Source organism: Eleginops maclovinus, chromosome 7 (assembly GCF_036324505.1).
Source record: "Eleginops maclovinus isolate JMC-PN-2008 ecotype Puerto Natales chromosome 7, JC_Emac_rtc_rv5, whole genome shotgun sequence".
In the NCBI taxonomy this organism is placed as follows: Eukaryota; Metazoa; Chordata; class Actinopteri; order Perciformes; family Eleginopidae; genus Eleginops; species Eleginops maclovinus.
In genome coordinates, this window is record NC_086355.1 from 222,166 (window position 1) to 242,181 (window position 20,016).

The 20,016-nt window shown below is 47.8% G+C and overlaps 1 protein-coding gene across 1 annotated transcript in view; it reads left to right on the forward strand.

The window, feature by feature from the left end:
* Nucleotides 1-412: 412 nt before the first annotated feature.
* Nucleotides 413-20,016, forward strand: part of LOC134867389 (titin-like) — a 184,009-nt gene continuing 164,405 nt past the window's right edge. The window contains 29 exon segments of the mRNA XM_063887927.1: nt 413-511; nt 1,078-1,281; nt 1,446-1,733; nt 2,095-2,162; nt 2,245-2,461; nt 2,783-3,006; nt 4,926-4,960; nt 5,420-5,657; nt 6,044-6,148; nt 6,674-6,892; nt 7,698-7,760; nt 7,845-8,103; nt 9,065-9,108; nt 9,238-9,455; nt 10,189-10,331; nt 10,437-10,582; nt 10,806-11,030; nt 11,389-11,627; nt 12,742-12,974; nt 13,521-13,685; nt 14,263-14,431; nt 14,583-16,276; nt 16,421-16,702; nt 16,801-17,067; nt 17,648-17,920; nt 18,047-18,310; nt 18,634-18,894; nt 19,317-19,577; nt 19,732-19,995. Of these exon segments, the coding sequence (XP_063743997.1) occupies nt 421-511; nt 1,078-1,281; nt 1,446-1,733; nt 2,095-2,162; nt 2,245-2,461; nt 2,783-3,006; nt 4,926-4,960; nt 5,420-5,657; nt 6,044-6,148; nt 6,674-6,892; nt 7,698-7,760; nt 7,845-8,103; nt 9,065-9,108; nt 9,238-9,455; nt 10,189-10,331; nt 10,437-10,582; nt 10,806-11,030; nt 11,389-11,627; nt 12,742-12,974; nt 13,521-13,685; nt 14,263-14,431; nt 14,583-16,276; nt 16,421-16,702; nt 16,801-17,067; nt 17,648-17,920; nt 18,047-18,310; nt 18,634-18,894; nt 19,317-19,577; nt 19,732-19,995 (7,159 nt within the window). The 5' untranslated portion in view covers nt 413-420.

The following is a 20,016-nucleotide window of genomic DNA, read 5'->3' on the forward strand; positions in this document are numbered from 1 at the left end:
CTCTCTTCATTACGTCTTTACTCTCTTCATTAGGTCTTTACTCTCTTCATTAGGTCTTTACTCTCTTCATTAGGTCTTTACTCTCTTCATTAGGTCTTTACTCTCTTCATTAGGTCTTTACTCTCTTCATTAGGTCTTTACTCTCTTCATTAGGTCTTTACTCTCTTCATTAGGTCTTATTTACTCTCTTCATTAGGTCTTTACTCTCTTCATTAGGTCTTTACTCTCTTCATTAGGTCTTTACTCTCTTCATTAGGTCTTTACTCTCTTCATTAGGTCTTTACTCTCTTCATTAGGTCTTTACTCTCTTCATTAGGTCTTTACTCTCTTCATTAGGTCTTTACTCTCTTCATTAGGTATTTACTCTGTTGATTATAATCTGTTTTAATTATTTTGTTTTCCTGCAGGGTGCCAACAAACATGTCAACACAGGCGCCGACGTTCCTGCAGCCGCTGCAGAGCGTCGTGGCACTAGAGGGTAGTGCCGCGACGTTCCAGGCTCAAGTCAGCGGTGAGGAACTACAACCACTTCAACCACCACCTCACAACCACTTCAACCACCACCTCACAACCACTTCAACCACCACCTCACAACCACTTCAACCACCACCTCTACACTCACTTTTAATCATCATGGTTCAGAACACAAAGTCTTTTTGATCCTCATGGTCAAACATAGACAGCGCTTCTATGCTTTACTTTCCCCCAAAACAGAGTTCCCTTTCAAGCTAAGACGTACAACATGTTCCAATAAACTTCTACATATAATTGGTCATTCTTTCAAGTTGTTTAATCAGTTTGCATTGTATTTAAAAATTGCCCAAAATCCACACTTAACATTCTGATGTTTATATTTTTGAATGTGTCACGGTTCTTCGTTCAATTCTTTACTTCGGATTTCACATTTTGGAGTCAAAGACCAAATAACTATATTAAAGTTAGGTTTTGGTCAAAAGACCAACTTTAACACGTCTGAATCCTGAGAATGATCCTAATAACAATCTGAGGTTTTGAGTACAAGTCCTGCAGGTTCAGTGTTAGTTCTCCTTTGATTTGATGGCTTCTGGTTTTCTGCAGGTTCTCCTGTTCCTGAGGTGAGCTGGTTCCGTGATGGCCAGGTTCTCTCCGCCGCGGTTCTGCCCGGCATTCAGATCTCGTTCAGCGATGGCCGCGCTGTTCTGAGGATCCCTGCTGTGACTGCCGCACACAGTGGGAGGTTCTCCGTCAGAGCGACCAATGGAGCCGGACAAGCCACCAGCACTGCAGAACTTCTCGTCACAGGTGAGGCTCACAGAACAACCTCAGAGACAGGAAAGGAACACCAAAAGACTCTAAATGCACCTTCCTGAAGTCTTTTCTCAGTGTCTGACTATTGGAGAGTACAACCGGATGTGATGGTGCAGTAGTTTGAGCTCCAGTTTAAATAATGATATTGTTTCCTGCAGCGGAGACAGCGCCGCCCAGCTTCCTGCAGAGGCTGCAGAGCTCCACAGTCCGGCAGGGCAGCCAGGTGAGGCTGGACGTCCGAGTGTCCGGCATCCCCCTTCCCGTGGTGAAGTTCTTCAGGGAGGGGGCGGAGATCCAGAGCTCGGCCGACTTCAGGATCCTGCAGGAGGGCGAGCTGCACAGCCTGCTGATCGCTGAGGCCTTCCCCGAGGATTCTGGGAATTATTCTGCCACCGCCACCAACAGCAGCGGACGAGCCACCTCCACCTGCGAGCTGCTGGTGCAAGGTGCGGGAAACCTGCCCGGCAACCACAAAGATACAAAGAATAAATAACGACGTCTAGAAATACACGATATAAACTGGAGCAACAGTCTGGTGTTTTAGAGTTTGATCTCTGAGCATCCAGGACATGTTTTAACTAGCTTAGCATATAGACATAAAGTTTGATCCAGTTTGGTTTAATATGTGTGTGTGTGTGTGTGTGTGTGTGTGTGTGTGTGTGTGTGTGTGTGTGTGTGTGTGTGTGTGTGTGTGTGTGTGTGTGTGTGTGTGTGTGTGTGTGTGTGTGTGTGTGTGTGTGTGTGTGTGTGTGTGTGTGTGTGTGTGTGTGTGTGTGTGTGTGTGTGTGTGTGTGTGTGTGTTTTCAGGTGAGGAAGCTATTCCAGCAAAGAAAACCAAAACAGTGATTTCGTCCCGTCAGACTCGAGTGGAGAAAGTACGGATCAGTGTTTGAAGAATCATGAAGATGACTTTATGTTAATTTCAGGGTTACTAATAATCTCTCCCCCCATCCTCAGAGGGTGGAGGCCAGTTTCCAGTCGTCCATGATGGCGATGCATGTGGAAGGGGGGGAGCTGACTCTGGCTCATAAGACCCCCCCCAGAGTTCCTCCCAAACCAGCGTCCAAATCCCCAACACAGCTGTCACTGGCCGCCAAGGTGGGGGGCGGCCGACAACAGTCCCCGTCGCCCGTCAGACACGTGAAGGCCCCGACGCCAACGCCATCCAGGTGGGGTTACACTTAATAACATCTCCAATTCACAGAAAGGGGAAGACCTTCATGAAGTCACGGACGGAGTTGGTTTACGTTGTTATAGTGTGAGTGTCCTTTAGCAGAGGACGCACACTGACCTTACATACAGTAAATGGGAATGGGGACACATCCAAAATGAGAGCTTTTGATTCTTCATTTCAACAAGTTAGACGCATTTGTGTCGAAGGTTGTCAGGCTGTGTTGATTTTTTTTAAAACATTATCCCTGAGTATAGAGGGCTGACGCTGGGTTCATGGCTAGTTTGAGCTTACTCCCCATGTAAAGTACAACCAGTTCAACAGTGTGATGGACATTAAACTGTTCTGAATCTGAAAGTGTTGTAACTGAGCTGTCTGTCGCCCCCTTCAGACCGTCCAAGTCTCCCATCAGCAGCCGCTCTCTGGCAGACGCCGGCGGCGACGTGCTGCCACCCTGGAAGCGGGGCGAGCTCGGGTTCAGCGCCATGACCAGCATGACCGCCATGACCAGCATGACCAGCATGACCAGTATGTCCAGTATGACGAGTGTCAGCAGCGCCATGCAGATCAGCGGGGGCCAAGAGGTGAGCAGGGCGCCAGGGGAGCAATGTGGAAAACATGGAAGACGGGCGGGTACAGAGAAATAGAAAAATCCAACATTCACTCAAAGAAACCTGAATTCTAACCTTAAGTTTAATTGACTGATTTTACTGTAATTAAAACCTGATTAGAAGAGTTTGGCACTTCCTCTCAAATCTGAGCAGACATTAAAAACATTTGTTTTCAATCCAGGATAATTTAAGAGGACGATTCAGGACTTTTTCCCGCAATACTCCAAATATCTTTCGAACATCATTAATGCCCTTCTGGATACAGCAGTATTTGGCTTTTGCTAAAAGTATTTCAAAACAAGTTAACCTGCAGTTCCTCTAACGTCCACTAGAGGCTGAAAGCTGATCGTTGAAGTGAATGAGGAGAACTTACATGAGTAAAACTCTACTTTGTAGATGTATAGATAATATGGAGACAAACAATATACATTGGTAAACACAATAAAAACAGACATAAATATTACATGAAACTCTTGGGAAACAGGAATAAAATAATGAAGGAAAACGACCCATGGGAATTAATATCACTTAGGGTACAATTCCAATGAAACAAATACTCATTATGACCCACTGATGACCAATAAAAAATAATAACACGTAACCTGTCCTCATGTTTAAGAATTCTCTGTTTACAGATTTGTGATTCATCTTTTCCTTCAAGTTTTTTAAGTTTTATGTTCTTAATAACTCTGAGAATCCGTCTCTCTTTAAACGGCACTAACCGGTTTATTTGGACGAGGAACAAAACCCCAAGTTCAATGTTTCAGATCTTCTGTCCCAACACTGTGTAGCTAGTTTCTGATTGTTTACGGTTCATTTGGACTTGCATATTTTTATTTTTTATACAGTCGACGCGTTGGACAAATTAAATGATGTTTAAAAGACTTTAAAATCCCTCAAAAATCTTCCTCCTGCCGTCCCGTCCTTCCCATTTCTTCCCACTCATTTCATCAGGGATATTTTCCAGTTTTGTCTCAACGTCTTTTCCTCGAAAGTTAACCCTCTTGATCTGGATTCAGCCTCAATCACTTGACATGGAGTTCAGCAGAGGACTCCAGTCCCTCTGTGAGCATTAACTTGTACGATGAACAGGAGCGAAACTTTGGTGAACGTTGTGATGGAGACTCGATATCCACAGACGAAGATGAGTCTGGAAGAGCTCCTGAAAGTCGTGCTAGTATGCTAAAGGAGGATGATAGTACAGAACATGAGACGGAGGAGATGTGCTTTAGTCCATCGTTGCTCTGTCAAGACCTGTCCTCTGTGTTCAAAGACGGAGAAGGAGTTCATAACGTCTTGTCCGCTTTGTCCGACATCCCTCCCCCTCCTTCTGTTAGCGCAGACTGTCTGCAGGTCACTCCTCTTCACAGGTGGACACTTCTTCCTTAGACACGTCTTCTTTTTTAAGCACGTTTTCTCACCACCTCTTTTTTGAGTCTGGTTTCTTCACGGACGGATTTCCATGTTCTATTTGCTGCATGTCAGATGAGCGTGTGTCGTCTTCAACGGATAATCTTAAATGTTGCTGTGAGTACATTTACATGTACCAGTATCCTCAGAAAAAGCTGCTTCCATTACTAAATATAAACCCCTTGATTCAGATCTGCTTCACCTTTCCACCAAATCTCAGGAAAGTATTCTGTAATCCTGCTGACAGACACTACCAATAATCATCAGATTGAATTGTTTTGAATCAAATCCAATATATGAATCAGTGTTTCTACTTTCTGTCAGCTTCCAAAAAACAGGATTACCTGCTGATCCAGGTTAATAAGGACATGACGTTTAAAGACATGAACCAGAATCTCTGCGATACTGCAGGACGTGTACATGTACTCACTCTGTGATGCATAGAGCACCTCTGTGCCTGACAGAGGCAGGAAGGTTGGGGGGTCAAACACCTTCATAAAACCAGTGATTCATGTTAAAAGAGCCGAATGAATTTACCCTGTATCCTTTTAGTAAATCATGCGGACAGGTTCAAATTGAGTCACAGACTAAGAGCATGCATGAAAAGCAAAGCAGAAGAGATTATTTTTACCTGATTTAAATATTGGCCAATCAGCAGTCCCCAGACAGGAAGAGACACTCACTGAATCAGGAGCTGGTTAGCCTAGCTTAGCATAAAGCCTACAACAGCAAGCTTGGCTATGTCGTAATGTCTGACGTACTCTGAGGAACATCTCGAAAGCTACGAGTTAACAAACAGGAAGTAATCACCTGCAAAGTCTTTATTGGCATCTACCGGCAGCCGCAGAGCTGATGTTCTTGAACTGAAGGGAACAGAGGTTTGGGAACTAATTTGTAATAATGATAAGGTTAACCCCCCCCCGCCTGTCCCCGTCCTGCCATGGATGACCTGCGATGTATGTGTTGCTGGTTGTGTCTGCAGGCTGGGGGGGGGGAAAGCGGTGGCTGTGGCCACGGTGTTGGCCGCCGTAGATCTGGCTCGTGTCCGTCAGCCCGTTCTGGGCGGGGCTGAAGAAGAGGAGGCAGGGCTAACGCAGCACGCCGCCGCAAACATGGCCGCCGGTCAGCAGCTCGCAGCGGGTCACATGATCACATCTGAACCTGCCCCGTTCACCAAGGTTAGCTAGGAAACGACTACGTTACCAAGAGATTTGAACTAAGGCTTCAGAAAAACTCAAAATATGATCCAGCGCTCTGGAAACACCAACAGATCACATCATTTGACTTTTGAAATCAGATGTTCAATTGATGCTGTATCTTATTTTAATGCTTTCATCATGAATAACAGCATGAACATTATAAAGCTCATGTTGTATTTCATAACTTCCATCAAAAATGAGAACTTGGGAATTGTACGATATTAGAAAAACTTCTTCACAATAATCTGAACTATTGGCCAGTGCTTTATCTGAAAGGACGAATCTCTTGATAATAAGTCATTACTTGCAGTACTTTCAGGTGAATATAAAGATATATTGTGACGCTGCTGTGTTGGTTACTCCAGAGAGGGACAGAAACCTCCCAGGTGGACTCTGGTCTCGCCCCATCCCCTCTTCCACATTTCACAGTTTCTAAAGTTTCTATCCCGAAACACGAGGCTAGCTCCGAGGTAAGAGAGGCGTCAACAGGCAAGCAGTGCAAAATAACCCAGTAGAAATAACAGGAAGTGGATTTCAGTCAATAATCTACCTGAAGCTGACCCTTAATAACAGCCTCTCTGTTCTCTGTGACTTCTGCAGTCTCACCTGGAGATAACCAGCTCACTAACTAGCTAGCTTAGGGTTAGGGTTAGATCTGAAAGCATGCCGTAGCAGGTGGATTGTTCTAATATAGCTGCTATAATATCTAGAGTAATGATGGATAATGCAAGTAAAGCCAGGTTGTTCCCGTAGTTAGCTGGGCGATGTTAGCATTGCAACCGATGATCTTTAACACGTTGAAGAAACGCTCACTTCGTGTTTCCTGCTTGCCTGAAATCAGACTTGCTGTGAACTGTAGTGAAATAACGTTATATAACAAAGTGACCCCCCTGGTGTAGCTGTAATAAACTAACGTCCCTAGCAGTGCTGTGGTTTAACCCGAACAGTGGACGTTGTGTTGCCTGACGCTGCTGTTGGTTCTCTGGGCCGCTCAGGTCTCCATCGCCGGCTCGGCCATCGCCGCTCTGCACAGAGAGTTCTCCTCCTCTGCCGGGGTTAGAAAGATCATCAAACCAGTCAAGTCTCCCAGTCCGTCCCGTACAAAGACCATGGAGACGGATTCCATCCCCTCCCCCTTCAGAGGCTTCACCCAGACATATGAGGCGGTGCTGTCGGGGGGGCAGGAGGCAGGATATGTGGAGTGGGGAGCCCAGGTTTGTGACCCGGCTGGATCTGAGAAGGACAAAAAAACTTGATAAACTATTTCTATAAAGTCCAGTGAGCTGCTTAGAAACAGAGCGCTTCGGAGGGAGACCTTCAACGTCTCCGATCAAGAAACTTTAGAAAAACCTTTACATGATACATGTAACCAATGCATCCTTTATTATCAGCTAGATGATGGTTCTGGGAAACAGGGATTTAAACTCACTTATAAAAACAGTCATCTGTATTGAGGGAAAGGAAACTGAGGCATCATGACCTCGCTGAGCTGTGACGAAATATCCACTTTCAATGCAAGCAATACAAACTGACCAGCTCACATTTCATTTATTTAAAACCCTGTTTTGTTTCTGTATTGTGGAGTAAGACAGCGCCCCCTTCAGGAGCTTTTAGACTTCGAGCGTAGATCTTTAGAAGTCGGGTTTTCTTGTGTGAAAGTCCAGTCATTAATGGGAAACTTCAATGTGGTTGAATTATTCCTTTAACCTCACTCTAATGAAACCATATGCTCATCAACGCTACTGACCCCCCCATCCTCACCTGTTGAGTCCATCCAGCCGCATCCTGTGCTGTCTTCTTTCTCTGTTCAAGTCCATAGTGTTGGCCTTGGTGTGTGTCTGTGCCCTGTGTGTGTGCGTGTGTGTCCTATGTTTTGTGTGTGTCCTATGTTTTGTGTGTGTGTGTGTGTGTGTGTGTGTGTGTGTGTGTGTGTGTGTGTGTGTGTGTGCGTGTGCGTGTGCGTGTGTGAGTGTGAAGGATATGGATTACAATGAGCTAACAAAGGTGTTTTCCCGCCAGGTGGCGGAGGCAGCAGCTGTGCCGTCTGCCGGTGGCGCCGTGCTCCCGCCCACCCTGGTGTCGGTAAGCCCTCCTGAAACCTGCACATATGCTTCTTTAACGTAGTTCAGGTAACGGTACCAGCTATACCGTGTGCTGTTTGCTCAGGGCCTGAAGAACACGAACGTGACGGAGGGCGAGACGGTGACGCTGGAGTGTCAGATCAGCGGAAACCCCGCCCCCATTATCATGTGGTTCAGAGAGGACTACAAGATAGAGAGCAGCATCGACTTCCACATCTTCTACGAGAGCAGTGTCGCTCAGCTGGTGATCCGCGAAGCCTTCGCCGAGGACAGCGGACGCTTCACCTGCACAGCCACAAACGAAGCGGGAACCATCAGCACCTCCTGCTACCTGCTGGTCCAGGGTCAGTGCCACACATACATCAATATCATATATTCATATATACTGTCCTCTCCGTCGGTTCTACGAATGTATTTATTTTACTTAGCATAAATACTTTGTTGGTTTAGTTTCTAATTGTATCTTTTGGCTGTTCTATTTTAGTTTGTATATATATTTGTATGCGTAGGGTGGACTACCAAAGTAAGATTTTCATTGTAGTGTAACTGTCTGTTTTACTGTGTATAGAATAGAATACAAATATCCCTCAGATGTCCACATAAAGATGCCTATACCCCTGAGACTCCTGGTGTTCCTCTCCTGCTCGCCTTTATATTTCTACATGTGGAGTTTTCCTGTCTAAAGGGCTCATTATACTACTCCGTAGCTATCCGTCATTCCGACTCCGTGGTCACGCAGAGGCTCGTGAACCTTTGGAAGTTCTCCGTGGGGATGTCGGATACGCAATGCAGTTCACCGCCCGATCAGTATGCATCGCTACGCAAAATGACCTAATCTCACGACGTCTATCGTGAAAGACGTTGAGTGTTTCCCTTCCGGCTCCGCTCCACACAGGGAACCATGGCCAGGCATCTCTGTTATAGCACTGGCGAAGTGTAAAAAGCCTTCAGTTACAATGACAGAAGAAACGGGCAGTTGTATTTATCACATCTAAAATGCAGGCACATTTATCGTCAATTATCTCGTATGTTGTTTGCAAAATGAATGAGTTGTCCCTCTCTGATCACAGCCTATTGCTAGCGTGGAAGCTCGCCGACACAATGTTAACAACCAGTGACCTTATCGTTTACCGACCAATCACAACCCTTGCGGTCTCCGCGAGTCTCCGTCTCCTCGACGTATAGTTAGGAATTTTGGCCGGGTGTCTCCGGGAGGGTTTCTGACGACCGAGAGGGCTCTCCGTGGCTCTCCGTAGCCTTTGACGCACGACCATAAATAAGCCTTAACCCGTGTTTGTCCTGCAGTGTCCGAGGACATCGAGAGCAGAGAGGAGGTGGCTGCAGAAACTGCAGAGAAACTGTGAGTGCACCATAAACACCCACACACCAGTTACACAACTTTACATCTGCAGCTTTACTCCAGGAGGAAACTCTTTATTGGACTGATCAATATGCAGCGCTGCAGCTGATGCTTACAGGATGTTTGTTTGTGCAGAGAAAAAGAAGATCCAGAGGAGACTGAGTCTCAGGTGAGCGAACCCGACGTGCCCGCCGCCGCCCCGGTCTTCATCAGGACGCCCAGCGTTCAGAAGCTGGTGGAGGGGGGGAGCGTGGTGTTCGACTGTCAGGTGGGGGGGAGCCCCAAACCTCACATCATCTGGAAGAAGGGCGGCATCCCGCTCACTACCGGATACAGGTGAGTCAGACTGTGAAGGCAATCTACCTCATGTCCTGTCAAACATACAACCAACCACAGAGCAGTGTTTACAACCTATTCTCAGTCATATCTCAGGATGCATTCTGGGGGAAAGTGTGGAAAACAAAGCACATAACTCAACGTGAAAACCTGAAGTTAGAGGATCAACTCCGTGCGTGATAGTCGAGCTTCCACAGAAAATATATGTACGGTCAGTCAGCAGAAAACCAGGTTTTAACCCTAAATCTTCGTAAAGAAGTGACACAGTGAAGGTTTAGATTTGATCGAACCAATGCTAAACTCTCACAGAGGATAAATCCCCATCACCATTCTCCCTACTGTTACGACTGGCTCGAAGCCGCAACACACTGAGGAGCAGACACAAGTTTATAGTCTATTAACAAAAGAGTTTATTGGGATAACAGAAAGAATATGCCACACCCACATGCCACGTGGAGGAGGGAAGAGGAAGAGGGGGACTGCATCCTTCCTCAGGCCTTTTATGCAGGCCTTGATTAGTTGATGGAGATCAACTGAGGGAGAGGCTGCACCTGTAGGGAGACAATCAGGGAAGGGGGGGGGGGCACACACAAACAGACATACTGGCAGGTAACACTACCTTTTAAAGTCAAAGCAAGAGACCTGTAGTGTTTTGTGTGTAATGCATCCTGCACCCTCCAGGGGGCAGTACCTCTCTTTGAATAAGCTTAACACCCCCCACCCCTTCCATCAGATATAAAGTTGCCTATAAGAAGGAGACCGGCGAATGTAAGCTGGAGATCTCCATGACCTTTGCCGATGACGCCGGAGAATACTCAGTGTTTGTCAAGAACCCTCTGGGAGAAGTTTCCGCCTCTGCAAACCTGCTGGAGGAAGGTAGGAAACCCCACCCCCCCCATCAGAAACACCTTCAGCGATGAAGAGGGCAGACAGGAGGAGGATAATTGTTGTAGTCTAACGCTGAGGCCTTTGTTTCAAAAGAGGAATACGAAGCCCTGATGAAGAAACAGGAAGCTGCCTTTAAGACTGAAGTGACAGCCATGGTGCAGGAGCCCACCGCCGGGGACGTCCCCCCCGCTGGAGCAACCCCCATGGAGCAGATGACCACAACCATTATAACCGGACAGGTAGGAGCAGCGTTGGGTGTATGATCATTTATTAACTTCTCCCAGATTATTTGTACAAAGGGGAAGCTTGTCACAGAGAGATGGGGAGCCTGGGGTTCTACGTCAGGAGCTTCTGTCTTTGATATTGGTTTGATTCGATCAGCTGAGGAGACAGCTTGACGTCTCAGTGCAAGTCTCTGCATGCTGGCTGACCTGCTCATAATAAACCTCCTCTGGTCTGCAGGACTTCCATCTGTCTGCCATCGAGCAAAGGATCATACACGAGTACGAGCTCGTCATCATGAAGTTTACCTACAGAGAGATTGTGGCGGAGGACGGAGAGGTGATTGTGACCGACCCAGACAAGGCCGTGCAGCCCACAATCGTCACCCCGGTCAAAAACTACAGAATCATGGAAGGCATGGGGGTCACCTTCCACTGCAAAAGCAGCGGGATGCCTCTTTCCAAGGTACTGATCTTACTGCACTGCAGTGGTGTAGGAATGAGTCCTCAACACTGGCATGACCCTGGCATTTTATCACTTGCTGTCCCGAGGTCTGGAGGTCAATGGTTCTCTGAATGTGAGTTGGATGTTAGCCTGAAGTAAGGTCTCTGGTTAAAAGCTGAAGACACTGTAACATGTTGTTAACATGTGGAGATGATCCTGAACTAAATGTATCAGAAACGTTTGTTTGACACAGAGATTATTTTCTGACATCCAAAACCACAGGCAGGAATCCCATTGGACCAGAGAGAGGCTGCCTTCAGGGACCACACAGAAACACCACATCACTGAACACCCGTGTATGACTGTTTGTCTTCCACAGATCGCCTGGTTCAAAGACGGCCAGCGCATCAGGTCCAGTGATCGTTACCAGATGGAGGTTCTCGAGGACGGACGTGCCAGCCTGCGCCTGCCCGTGGTGCAGCCAGAGGACGAGGGAGTCTACACCGCCTTTGCCAGCAACGTGAAGGGGAACGCCGTCAGCTCCGGGAAGCTCTACGTGGAGTCCGGAGCTGGAGCTCCTCAAAGATACACACCACAACCAGCCTTGCAAAGAATCAGGTAGGGTCTCTGTTTTAGAACCCACTGGAACTCCTGATGTTAGCTATAAAGGTCCGATAGCTAGCCTTTTGCTAACATTAGCAAATTTAAGATTGATTTAAGACTACAAAAATACCGTGTGACTTTACAAAGACATTTAGCCCTGTAGACATGTGAACCTGAAGAACTGTGAACCTGTAGACCTGTGAACCTGTAGACCTGTGAACCTGTAGACCTGTGCACTTTTTGACCTGTAGACCTGTGAACCTGTAGACCTGTGCACTTTTTGACCTGTAGACCTGTGAACCTTTAGATCTGTGAACCTGTAGACCTGTGAACCTGTAGATCTGTGAACCTGTAGATCTGTGAACCTGTAGACCTGTGAACCTGTAGACCTGTGCACTTTTTGGCCTGTAGACCAGTAGACCTGTACACCAGTAGACCTGCAGACCTGTACACCTGTGAACCTGTAGACCTGTGAACCTGTAGACCTGTGAACCTGTAGACCTGTGAACCTGTGCACATTTGACCTGTAGACCTGTGAACCTGTAGATCTGCACACATTTGGCCTGTAGACCAGTAGACCTGTACACCAGTAGACCTGCAGACCTGTACACCAGTAAACCTGAAGACCTTTACACCAGTACACCTGTAAACCTGTACACCTGTAAGCCTGTGAACCTGTAGACCTGTACACCGTTTGACCTGTAGACCTGTCAATCTGTAGACCTGTAAACCTGTAGACCTGTAAACCTGTAGATCTGTAGACCTTTACATCTGTAGACCTGTAGACCTTTACACCTGTAGACCTTTACATCTGTAGACCTGTAGACCTTTACATCTGTAGACCTTTACATCTGTAGACCTGTAGACCTTTACATCTGTAGACCTTTACATCTGTAGACCTGTAGACCTTACATCTGTAGACCTTTACATCTGTAGTAGACCTTTACATCTGTAGACCTTTACATCTTAGACCTTTACATCTGTAGACCTTTACATCTGTAGACCTTACTTTACATCTGTAGACCTTTGCACCACTAGACCTGTAGACCTTTACATCTGTAGACCTGTGCACCAGTAGACCTGTAGAGCAGTAAATTTATAGACATCATGGCCTCCTTTCCCCCCTCAGATCCTCGTCTCCTCGCTCTCAGAGCCGCTCTCCTGGACGTTCCTCCAGCCGTTCGCCCGGACGCTCTCCGGCCCGCCGGCTGGACGAGACGGATGAGGCCCAGCTGGAGAGACTCTACAAACCTGTGTTCGTCATGAAGCCTGCCTCGTGTAAATGCTCTGAGGGCCAGACGGCACGCTTTGACCTGAAGGTGGTCGGCAGACCGATGCCCGACACGTACTGGTTCCACAACGGTGAGTCAAGAACAGAACACTCCTCAGGAACATGGTCTTTTAGAAGATCTGTTGGTCTCACAGAAGTGGGGTGTTCCTGTTGTTAGGAAATCCATGTAGTCTGCAACAAAAACCCCAAATCACTCAAACGCCCAATGGCCGATTGGTTTAGATCAACGGGCTTTCAGATGAATGACCTTTGATATTCAATATGACCATGCACACTAGATCTGGACTAGATACCAGTCCTTGATTCTGTAATATGGTATAATTAACAGCTGCATTAAAAGTAAAATGATGAACTTTTCTGAACTTGTTTGTCGTTTATCCTGATGGTTTTTATCACAAATCTCATGGTGTAAATATTTTCCTAGAGCTCCTTCAATCAGCCCTATGATATCACAGTAGTTATATCAATGTATTTGGTCAATGATCATGTTTTTATACCCTGGCCTAGCGTTTTGTGTTTTATTTGCACCAAGTAATAAAAGATCAATCTGAATGAAGGTGTCCTTAGATACGATTTGTAGGTCTCACAATAACATGTGTGTCTCGTGGCCTCCTCAGGACAACAAGCGGTTAGCGACTACACCCACAAGATCGTGGTTAAGGAGGACGGGACCCAGTCCCTGATCATCGTCCCCGCCATGCCTCATGACTCTGGAGAGTGGACCGTGGTGGCCCAGAACCGGGCGGGACGCTCCAACATTTCTGTCACGCTCACCGTGGACGGTAAGTCAGCAGAACGTTGGCAAGGAATACTATTATGTGGGCACATCTTGGTTAATGCCATTCATCATCGTCCTCTTTTCTTGCGCTCTCGTCCACATTTGCGTGTAAGAGACATGCAAAGCTTTAAAATCCTCCAAAAGATTGTTAAACTTCATCATGTTTCCTTTGACTTCATCTAGGTATTCTTTGTCATTCATTAGATCGTTTACAATGTTCATTCTCCGTGTTAAATGCAAAGCTTTCCCTGATCTAGACGAATGCAGCTGCGCTGCAGCCTCATCTGTCAGGGTAAAAGAAAATCCAATGGTCGTTGTGAGTTCCTGATCTTCAAGTTTATTGCAAAACGAAAAGTCTCAATGCTGAGGCTGCGGGAGTGCTGAGCAAGGCGCACCTCTTACTGAAATACAGAAAAGGCATGAATAAAACTTGCAAATAGGTCAACAATAGAAACAAAAATCAATGTAAATGCGGCTCCTATACTATAAGCTGTGTTAGGCAACGCTGACATAGATCAATTTGCCATCAGCCGACTTTTTACTGACTGTCATTGAGGTTTTAATTTATTTTTGTTTTCCAGCCAAAGAGACGCTGGTGCGACCCCAGTTCACAGAGAAGCTGAAGAACCTGAGTGTGAAGCAGGGCACTCTGGTGGAGCTGGCGGTCAGAGCCATCGGAAACCCACTGCCCGACATCGTCTGGCTCAAGAACAGCGACATCATCTCTCCACACAAACACCCCAACATCAGGTATCTCTCAGAGCAGACGTTATATACTTTATAGAACTGCAATGAACTGGACAACTATCAGAAGCTTTTTCTATAATGGATAAATCCTTTTATTTTCATCTGCAAATGTGAGAAAAACTGTTTTTCATGACACGACTGATCCATCCTGCAGGGTGGAGGGAACCAAAGGAGAGGCCAAATTTCAGATCCCGTCTGCCGCCGGTGCAGACAGCGCCTGGTACACGGCCACAGCCATCAACAAGGCCGGCAGAGACACCACCCGCTGCAGGGTCAACGTAGAGGTGGACCAATTGGAGCCCCAACCCGAGAGGAAGCTTGTTATTCCCAAAGGAACCTACAAAGCCAAGGAGATCGCAGCGCCCGAGCTGGAGCCCTTGCACCTTCGTTATGGCCAGGACCAGTGGGAGGAGGGCGACCTGTACGACAAAGAGAAGCAGCAGAAGCCTCAGTTCAAGAAGAAGCTGACCTCCATCCGGATGAAGCGCTTTGGCCCGGCTCACTTCGAGTGTCGGCTGACGCCCATCGGAGACCCCACCATGGTGGTGGAGTGGCTGCACGATGGGAAACCCCTGGAGGCCGCCAACCGGCTGCGCATGGTCAACGAGTTTGGATACTGCAGTCTGGACTACGAAGCGGCTTACGCCAGAGACAGCGGCGTCGTCACCTGCAGGGCTACTAACAAGTACGGGGCAGACCAGACGTCTGCCACATTAGTGGTGAAGGACGAGAAAGGCCTGGTTGAGGAGACTCAGCTCCCTGAAGGCAGGAAAGGCGGACACCGGATGGACGAGATGGAGCGTCTGGCTCATGAGGGGGGACCTGCAGGCGTCACCACTGATGACGAGTTTGAGAAGATCAAACCGGAGATCGTACTTCTTCCTGAACCCGCTAGAGTAAAGGAGGGCGACATTGCTCGATTCCGCTGCAGAGTCACCGGCTACCCAACCCCCAAGGTCAACTGGTACCTCAACGGGCAACTCATCCGTAAAAGCAAGAGATACAGACTCCGGTACGACGGTATTTACTACCTGGAGATCACAGAAATCAAGTCCTATGACTCAGGAGAGGTGAAGGTGACAGCGGAGAACAACCTAGGTTTGGTAGGGCACACGGTGAAACTGGAGATCTCTGAGAAGGAGGATTTCAGGACTCCACTGCGCCGCACAGAGTGTAAGGCCGCGGCCCCCGCTGCCGAACCTGGAAAAACTACATTTGAGGTTGTGAAGGCTGAGAAACCCTCCGAGGACTCACAGCTGAAGGAGGTGGTGAAGCTGAAGAAGGCCCAGAGGAACGTGCACGCTAAATCCACAGAGGAGTCGGATGAGCTGCGTGGGAAGTTCAAGCGCCGTACGGAGGAAGGCTACTACGAGTCCATCACCGCTGTTGAGCTCAAGTCCCGCAAGAAGGACGAGTCCTATGAGGATCTGCTGAAGAAGACAAAGGAGGATCTGTTGCATCGCGCCAAGGCTCAGGAGGAGGCGGCGAAGAAAAAGGAGGAGGAGGAGCGCAAATTGACCGCAAAACCTCTGAAACCAGAGCGTGTGAAGCTCTCTGCCAGCATGGAGGCCCCAAAGATCCTGGAGCGCATCACCAGCCAGACGGTGTCACTGGGAGATGAAGTGAAGTTCAGGGTCCGGGTGGTGGGCAGGCCGGATCCCGAGTGCCAGTGGTTCAAGAACGGCGTTCAGCTGGAGAAAACGGAGCGGGTGAACTGGTACTGGCCCGAGGACCACGTCTGCGAGCTGGTCATCAGAGACGTCCGGCCCGAAGATTCAGCCAGCGTCATGGTGAAGGCCAGCAGCCGGGCCGGAGAAACGTCCAGCCACGCCTTCCTGCTTGTTCAAGGTAACGCCACCATTTACAGGAAGTTCTGCAAAGTGTTCGTATCTGTGGGTCAGGACTATCTGGCTGAACTCTTTATCAGTTAATGTTCCTCACATTTACTTCCACTTTTAATTACATTTTGTGCTTCTTGTTGTCATTCTGCAGCCAAGCAGGTGATCAAGTTCACCCAGGCGCTGGAGGAGGTCCAGGCCAAAGAGAAAGACACCATGGCCACCTTTGAGTGTGAGACCAACGAGCCCTTTGTCAAGGTCAAATGGCTTAAGAACAACCAGCAGATCTTCACCGGCGACAAGTACAGGATGCACTCAGACAGAAAGGTCCACTTCCTGTCTGTACTGATGATCAGCATGAAGGACGACGCAGAGTTCTCCTGCATGGTGATCGACGACGAAGACGTGACGACCACCGGCAAGCTCACCGTAGAGGGTGGGTCAGCTAAAAGAGAACAAAAACCAGTCCTTACTCAACAGAGTATTTCTCTTTCTGTAACTAACAGGAAGTGTCTCCTCTTTCTATGTAAACAGGTGCTCCACTGGAGATGCTGAAGCAGCTGGAGAGCACCGAGGTCCCCGAGACGTACTCTGCAGAGTTTGAGTGTGTGGTTTCCCGTGAGGACACTGAGGGAAGCTGGTTCTTCAGAGAGAAGGAGCTCTCCGCCAGCAGCAAATACGTCATTTCCTCCCGCAGAGGAAGACACAGCCTCTCCGTTAAAGACGTGAAGAAGGAGGACCAAGGGAAATACTCCTTCAAAACCGGAGAGTTCAAGACCAGCGCCTCCCTAAAGATGAAACGTGAGTTGTGGAAGTCTGGTTGACTTTCATGATGTTTTTTTCTAGCCTGGCCTGAAACAAGTCACAAGGGGCATCATAATCCAGAGCAGTACAATAACAATCTTCTGAATTAGGATCCAAGCTCGATTGGTGACCCTGGATCGTAGAGGACTTTGAGTTTTTTGCAGATTATTATTTTTCAGAGCTCCCCCGAGATGCTCGAAAACAGGACCAACACAAAACTAAAACATCTACAGAAACGGCTCAGGAGTAGCTAGTGGGCACTTTAGGGCCCCCTATTGAACGGTAGTTGCATATCACTGCTTTAATGTTATTAGCCCCGCCATCCAGGAAGTAAAACGTGTTGTATATCAGCGTTGTATTGTATTTCAAGCAAACTTTTAGGAACGTTTTCAAATACTTTGCTGACGTTTTTAACAATATTTCTAACTTCCTTTTTTCTCCGTCCCCGATAAGATCGTCTATGTGTTGTTTTGCGTCCCCGAGTAATAAAGTTGCTGTAATGTCTATATTCCCTAAGTCTATGTTTAACACTAACGACTGTTTTGGTTCTTATGACGTCTGATTTTTCGCCCTGCAGTGCGCCCGGTGACGCTGATGCAGCCGCTCAGCGACCTGACCGTCTGTGAGGGCGACATCGCCCAGCTGGAGGTCCGCTTCTCTCAGGAGAACGTGGAGGGCAGCTGGATGAAGGACGGGGCGGCCGTCACCGCCTCGGACCGAGTCCACATCGTCACCGACAAACAGATCCACAAGCTGCTGATCGAAGACACCAGCAAGGTGGATCATGGGATGTATTCCTTCGTGGTCCCCGATCACGCCATCTCCACTAGCGCCAAGCTTATCATCCAGAGTAAGATGCCATTTAGATTCACGGATTTATGTCACAGAACATACAATTATCTCCGTACTGAACTACTTCTAGTGATGTGTTTCCTGACAGTGATATTGATACTGAACTATTTCCTGTGTATTTCAGCAATCAGCGTGCTTATCCCTCTGAAGGACACGAGTGGAGTTGAAGGTACGAAGGCGGTTCTGGAGACAAAGATCTCGGCCCAGGACGTTCTCTCGGTGAAGTGGTTCCAAGACGGGAAGCTGCTGACAGCCAGCGAGCGAGTGCAGATGGTGTCAAAGGGAGCCAAGCAGAGGCTCGTATTCAACCGGACCTTCGCCTCTGACCAGGGCCAGTACAAGCTGATGGTGGGCCGGGCCGAGACCAGCTGCCAGTTCACCGTCCAGAGTGAGTTTACTGATGGGGTCATTGTGCAAGAAACGCCCGAGCTACCAAAGAAAACCTCCAGAATCCAGCGTTTCATACACTAACTTTGTCTGTTTGTATTTCTCCTAAATTCACCAAAAGTTAGCAGCTAATGCTAACTGTTTCGCAGCTGATACTCACTTTTGCCAACACTTTGGAAGCTAGAGATATGTCAAAAAATAGTCATTTTCCAAAGAAGATAAGACATTTTAAAATGAGAATCAATTATTAAATGCAGGTCTGGAAGCTGATGAAATAGTATATAAGATGAATGTGTATATTAAAGAACCTCTGTCCCCCCCCAGCCGTGCAGATCCTGAAGCCGATCAAGGACCAGGAGTGCTCGGAGTCGGAGAACGTGGTGTTTGACGCCGAAGTTTCTCACGCTGGCATCGATGCCTTCTGGACCTTCAAGAGGCAGCCGCTGAAGGTCGGGCCCAAACACAAGATGGAGTCCAAGAACAAGCGGCATACGCTGACTGTCATGAATGCCATGAAGGACGAGGAGGGCGAGTACATGTTCGCCGCCGGGGAGAAGATGTGCAACGCCACGCTCACCGTCTCCGGTAACCAAATCTAATATTCATTCTAAACTTTCAAAACAGTTTTCTTCAAATTTCTTCTGAATCTTGATTTCTTTATTTGTGGTTCATCAGCTTAAGGTCTTTATTTAGTAACTCAGCTCTGTTCAATGAATATATACATGTTTTTCTAAGGGCAGTGGAGATGTTTTTGATGCTGAACTTAACCTGAAGTATTGCACAGATGTAATATGATTTATATAAAGAGTAACTGGAGTGGTCCTGAGGTTGATCCCTGTGGAACACCATGTGATCTGGTAATATGGTCATCCTGTAAATGCTGATAGTCTACAGATTATTGGAGAAACACTTTTACAGCCACCACTGGAATATAATTACCACGACACTAACAGTATATTCATATTTTATAATAATTGTTTTCTGCATTTCCTCCTTCCTGCCTCCAGGGGGCGCCATCAAGAAGCCTCTGAGGGACCTGGTGGTTGCTGACTCTCAGATGGCGGTGCTGGAGTGCGAGGTGGCGAACCCAACGGCGGAGGGGAAGTGGCTGAAGGACGGGAGCAGTGTGGACTTCAACGAGAACACGAGCAGCGAGACGAAGGGCGCCGTCAGACGCCTCGTCATCGCCATCACCAAGGCAACCGACGTGGGCGAGTACACATACCAGGTGGCCACGTCCAAGACCACCGCCACCCTGAGGGTTGAGGGTACGTGTGATCTTCTTCTTCATTTACTCTGGATTTATGTCCAAAAATGATGTTTAACATTTGTTTTAGTTGTGAATATCTTTAGCAGATGATGGTCCTCTACCTGCTAACGAGTGTGTAACACTAACGAGTACTTCTGCTGTGTTTGGTGCAGCGGTGAAGATCAAGAAGACGCTGAGGAACCTGAACGTGGTGCAGACGCAGGACGCCTCCTTCAGCCTGGAGTTGACCCACAAGGATGTGAGGGGGGCGGCGTGGATCAAGAACGGGGTGGAGATAACGCCCAGCGACAAGTACGAGATCATCATCGAGGGCGCGGTGCACACGCTGAGGATCAGGAACTGCAGCACCAACGACGAGTCCGTTTACTCCTTCAAACTCGGGAAGCTGTCGGCCAACGCTCGGCTCAACGTGGAGGGTAAGACCAGGATTTATTGAC